The sequence below is a fragment of the Colobus angolensis genome, unplaced genomic scaffold, assembly GCF_000951035.1.
Source record: "Colobus angolensis palliatus isolate OR3802 unplaced genomic scaffold, Cang.pa_1.0 Scaffold170, whole genome shotgun sequence".
NCBI lineage: Eukaryota > Metazoa > Chordata > Mammalia > Primates > Cercopithecidae > Colobus > Colobus angolensis.
This window is the reverse complement of record NW_012114822.1, coordinates 1,152,605-1,158,338: the sequence shown is the minus strand read 5'-3', so window position 1 is coordinate 1,158,338 and position 5,734 is coordinate 1,152,605. Positions and strand designations below refer to the sequence as shown.

Below are 5,734 nucleotides of genomic sequence, written 5' to 3'. Positions count from 1 at the left end.
AAAAAAAAAAAAAAAAGAAAAGAGAGAAAACACTGGGGAAACATTCCAGGGTATTGATCTGGGCAAAGACCTCAAAGCACAGACAACAAAAGCAAAAACAGACAAATGGGATTACATCAAATTAAAAAGCATCTGCACAGCAAAGGAAACAACAAAGCAAAGAGACAACATACAGAATGGGAGAAAATATTTGCAAACTATCCATTTGATGAGGGACTAATGACTAATATATTAGGAGCTCAACAGCAAGAAAACAATCCGATTTAAAAGGGGCAAAAGATCTGAATAGACATTTCTGAAGAGATACAAATGGCAAGAGATATGAAAAAGGGCTCAATATCACTAATCAGAGAAATGCAGACAGTAAGATATCATCTCATCCCAGTTAAAATGGCTTTTATCAAAAAGGGAATAACATGCTGAGATGGATGTGAAGAAGGAACCTCATACACTGCTGGCGAGCATCTCAATTAGTGCAGCCACTATGGAAAACAGTATGGAATCCTCAAAAGATTAAAAACAGAACTACCATATGATCCAGCAATCCCAGTACTGGGTACATATCAAAAAGGAAGGGCCAGGTGCAGTAGCTCACGCCTATAATCCCAGCACTTTGGGAGGCTGAGGCAGGAGGATCCCTTAAGCCCAGGAGGTGGAGGCCAACCTGGGCAACATAGCCAGGCCTGGTCTCTAAAAAAGAAATAAAACTGGCAGTTTCTTCCTTTGTACCTCCTGCGATGCATAAAGAGTTGTCAAATGTTGAGTTAAAAAGGTAGTGGATAGGATGGGGGCGGTTCTGCCTGGAAATTGGAGACTGAACTAGGAAGTGTCTTCGTTGTCAGTACTACAGCAGTATTTTTTGGTAAAATCTTTTTCGGTTTTATCCTCTAAATGTGTGATGGGAAATATGCATGAACTGTAGAGTGTCTTGAGTGTAACTGACTTTTAATACTGACAGTATATGGTGGGTAGAGTGTGAAATTTAGCATCAGAAATCTGAATTTGACCAAGACTGCAGGACCTTACACAGTCATTTCACCCTTCTGGACCTCAACCTTCACATCCGTGGAAGGAAAATTATAAGACCTGCCAGGAAGTCAATATATAAGGCCTAAAGATGATAAATGAGAAATAAAATATTAGCATACTGTTTCAAAAGACTGATATACTGCCAGAAGAAATAATTGAAAGAGTTGAAAATACTTGCTTCTGGGGAGCAGGGCTAAGGGGAAGGACTGAGTTAGAGGGCTGCTGCTGCATGCGTTCACTACTGCTCCGTAGCAAAACCTGGCTGCTACAGTTCACCATTGGGTTGTAGTAACTCTGCTTCAGGTTGTTAGCTGTGCAGGTTGGCTGGGGCCACTCTGTTCCACATGTTCATTGTGAAAGCCAGGTTGAGGGAAGAGCAACAACTGGCCTGGGGGAAAAGCTCTTCCTACAGCAATTCAACAGTATAAGAGCACAACCTAATCATCAGGGCAGACTTTTCAAGGCTTTGTTCAGGTATCTGTTCACATTCCATGGACCAAAACAAGGCCAAACCCCAAATCAAGGGACAGGACGTAGACTCCACCCATGCAGGGGGAAGGGGAGTGACTAATTCTGAAAAATAATCCAATCTGCCACAAGTAATACTTGACTTTTTCAAACCGTGCAGTGTATTCACTTGGTAAGAATTAATGCTGACTGTGGTCCATTTCAGGTCTTGAGGATGATACGTATGTCTCAGGAATGTTAACTCCAGTTCATTCTCTCTGGCTGTCACTGGTGAAACATCTGTCATCTTTACACTATTGTGGCTGTTTCATGCTGTAGCAGACCAGGAGTTGGAGCATTGTTGACTCCTTTTAGGAGTTTACCACGGGCCCAGGCGCGGTGGCTCACGCCTGTAATCCCAGCACTTTGGGAGGCTGAGGCTGGTGGATCACTTGAGATCAGGAGTTTGAGACCAGCCTGGCCAACATGGTGAAACCCTGTCTCTACTAAAAACACAAAAAATTTAGCTGGGCGTGGTGGCGCTTGCCTGTAACCTCAGCTACTCATGAGTCTGAGGCAGGAGAATCACTTGAACCCCGGAGGCAGAGGTTGCAGTGAGCTGAGATCATGCCCCCACACTCCAGCCTGGGTGACAGAGAGACTCCGCTTCAAAAAAAAAAGAAAAGAGTTTACCACGCGGACTGGATCAAAAAAGCCTGTCTTCTTTTGGTTTTCCTTCCATCTAACTGTATCCCTCCTTGGTTCAAGAAGCGCACATCTGACCACTTGTCTCTCCTCTCTCTGTCATTCCAGTTTCCACACTCCTTCACAGCTGCTTCCTTTGCAAATAGCCAAAAGTGAAGTCATTCCAGAACTCCTAAAAGTTTCTTCTTAAATGTCATACGATTAAAGACATTTCAAACTTTTGCACAAGTTCAGTGTTCATCAGTTATTCACTTTTTTTTTTTTTTTGAGACACAGTCTCACTCTGTCATCCAGCCTGGAGTGCAGTGGCATGAGATCATGACCCACTGCAGCCTTGACCTCCTCAGCTCAAGCAATTCCCCTCCAGTCCCCCGTCAGCCTCTCAAGTAGCTGGAACCATAGGCATGTAATTTTTTAAGTTTTTTGTAGAGACAGGGCCTTGCCATGTTGCCCAGGCTGGTCCCCAACTCCTAGGCTCAAATAATCCTCCTGCCTCGGCCTCCCAGAGTGTTGGGATGAGCTGCCCCGCTCAGCTCCAATTTTTAAAATTAAACAAAATATACAACACACTCACCACCATTGTAAGAATCACACGAAATATACCAAAGTGCTTTGTAAACTAACAAAAAATTTATTTCTTGAAATAAATGTGGCCGGGCGTGGTGGCTCACACCTGTAATCCCAGCACTTTGGGAGGCCAAAGCGGGCAGATCACAAGGGGAGGAGATCGAGACCATCCTGGTTAACAAGGTGAAACCCCATCTCTACTAAAAATACAAAAATTAGTCAGGCATGGTGGTGGGCGCCTGTAGTCCCAGCTACTCAAGAGGCTGAGGCAGGAGAATGGCCTGAACCTGGGAGGCGAAGCTTGCAGTGAGCCAAGATTGTGCCACTGCACTGCACTCCAGCCTGGGCAACAGAGCGAGACTCTATCTCAAAAAAAAAAAAAAAAAAAAGAAAAGAAAAAAGAAATATGGCCAGGTGCAGTAGGCTCACAACTGTAATCCCAGCACTTTGGGAGGCTGTGGTGGGCAGATCACTTGAAGTCAGGAGTTCAAGACCAGTTTGGCCAACATGGTGAAACCTTGTCTCTAATAAAAATACAAAAATTAGTTAGGCAGTTAGGCATGGTGGTGCACGCCTGTAGTCCCAGCTACTCAGGAGGCTGAGGTACGAGAATCACTTGAACCTGGGAGATGGAGGTTGCAGTGAGCCGAGATGGTGCCACTACGCTCCAGCCTGGGCGACAAAGCGAGACTCTGTCTCAAAAACAAAAACAAAACGAAGAAAAGAAATGCAATTTTTTTTTTTTGAGACAGAATCTCACTCTGTCGCCCAGGCTGGAGTATAGTGGTGCTATCTCAGTTCACTTCAACCTCTGCCTCCCAGGTTGAAGCAATTCCCCTGCTTCAGCCTCCCGAGTAGCTGGGACTACAGGCGCACACCACCATGCCCAGCTAATTTTTATATATATATATATTTCTTTATGATCTATGGTTTTCTTTTTAATTATCTTTAGTCTTGTGATCACACATAATTTTAAAATTTGTGTATATCTCCGCTACTTTAATCCTTTTAAGTCAGCAAAAGCACCATTCCCAATCACAAATACGCAGTTCTACAGTTTTATGTTTCTGAATGGCTGTTTAAAGACAATCCTAAATTATAACTTAGTTTGACTTAGATTGTAAAGAATTCAAGAGTGAAGTTTAACTTGCTACTATTTTAAAAGCATGTGACCTTATAGATTTATAAGATGTGAGAAGTGTTGAATAATCTTTAATATTACACATAAATCATACTAAAATGCCTTTCAGTAAGTAAAAGGAACCATTTTAAATACAGGGAATTATAATTAGATTGGCATAGTTAAGGCCAAAAGTCTAGACATTGCTACCTTATTTATCTTCAACCCTTGCCTTTACGAGGCAAATGAACACAAAACACAGGTGAATCTTGCTTGGTTCTGAGACCGTGAAGGAATTTCCCCAGTATTTAAATATATTCACAAAACCAGCTATATAAATCTAAATATAAAACCAATATCCAATTAAGTTTTAAGATGGCACTTACCATCTTTGTGAAAAGTTGAACATTACTAACAAAGTCTAATCATATCTTTAGAAGGGGTAAACAGTGATAGCATTTACTGAATTGGAATTACTATTAAAATTCAAAAACTGAACATATTCATTTAACCACAAGCCAGTCTTAGTTTTAAATCAGGACTGCTCAACAAAATATTCTGTCAGTCATTCATGATCTGAATTCTGGTGTATGAGATCTATTAAAGTATGGTACACATAAAAAAGTCATGAGACATTTGTTTCGTAATAAATAAGGCAGTGGCCAATTATTACTCATTAGTAGCTTTTTTGAGATAAGCTATCAAGTCAAGTCTGCCCTTTCTTCCTTCTTCTTAATGCCGACAAAGATCATTTTTGTTCCAGGGATGTACTTCTTGGGATTCTCTAAATACTCCATCAGTGTATCCTCTCCCCAGGTGATGCCTTTGTTCTTATTGGTGGCTGTGTAAGAGTATCCAGGGGCCTGACCTGTCTTCCGCCTGAAGAGACCATGGAGATTTGGCCTGGTCTTGTACTTGCCTCCCTTTTCAACAGTGTGGCACTGGGAATACTTCATAATAAAAATCTTCTTGCCTTTCTCAACATCACCCATATTTAATTCTCTTTTTAGTCGCTGGCACAACAAAGATACCCGCTCTGAAGCAGGACGTCCCCACTCTCTAATTTTTATATTTTTAGTAGAGACCAGGTTTCTCCATGTTGGCCAGGATGGTCTCGATCTCTGGACCTCGTGATCTGCCCACCTCAGCCTCCCAAAGTGCTGGGATTACAGGCATGAGCCACCGCGCCTAGCCAGAAACGCGATTTTAATATCTAAATTGAAACCTTAAAAACACTGATGTATTTAGGCCAGGTGCTGTGGCTCATACCTGTAATCCCAGCACTGTGGGAGGCTGAGGTGGGCAGATCACTTGAGGTCAGGAGTTTGAGACTAGCCTGGCCAACATGGTGAAACCTCATCTGTACTAAAAATACAAACATTAGCCAGGCATGATGGCAGGTGCCTGCAATCCCAGCTACTCCAGAGGCTGAGGTGGGAGAATTGCTTGAACCTAGGAGGTGGAGATTGCAATGAGCTGAGATTGCACCATTGCACTCCAGCCTGGGCGACAGAGCGAGACTCTGTCTCAAAAAAAAGAAAAAAGAAAAGAAATTACTAGAAGAAAACACTGGGGGGCCAGGTGCCATGGCTCACGCCTGTAATCCCAGCACTTTGGGAGGCTGAGGCAGGTGGATCACCTGAGGTCAGGAGTTTGAGACCAGCGTGGCCAACATGGTGAATCCCTGTCTCTACTAAAATACAAACATTAGACAGGCATGATGGAGGGCGCCTGTAATCCCAGATACTCGGGAGTCTGAGACAGAGAATCGCTTGAACCCAGGAGACAGTGGTTGCAGTGAGCCAAGATTGCGCCACTGCACTCCAGCCTGGGCAGCTGAGCGAGACTCCATCTCAGAAAAAAAAA

General features: G+C 43.1%; 1 protein-coding gene across 1 annotated transcript; it reads right to left on the bottom strand.

Annotated features, from left to right (window-relative positions):
* Positions 1–4,117: 4,117 nt before the first annotated feature.
* Positions 4,118–4,925, bottom strand: LOC105509147 (cytochrome c-like). Its single transcript, XM_011938248.1, has one exon. The coding sequence runs from the start codon at positions 4,858–4,860 to the stop codon at positions 4,570–4,572; it is 291 nt and encodes a 96-aa protein (XP_011793638.1). The 5' UTR covers positions 4,861–4,925; the 3' UTR covers positions 4,118–4,569.
* Between the last annotated feature and the right edge of the window lie 809 nt (positions 4,926–5,734).

What these genes read in the sequence shown, in the direction of transcription:
- LOC105509147 (XM_011938248.1), bottom strand. Translation starts at nt 4,860, where the DNA reads ATGGGTGATGTTGAGAAAGGCAAGAAGATTTTTATTATGAAGTATTCC.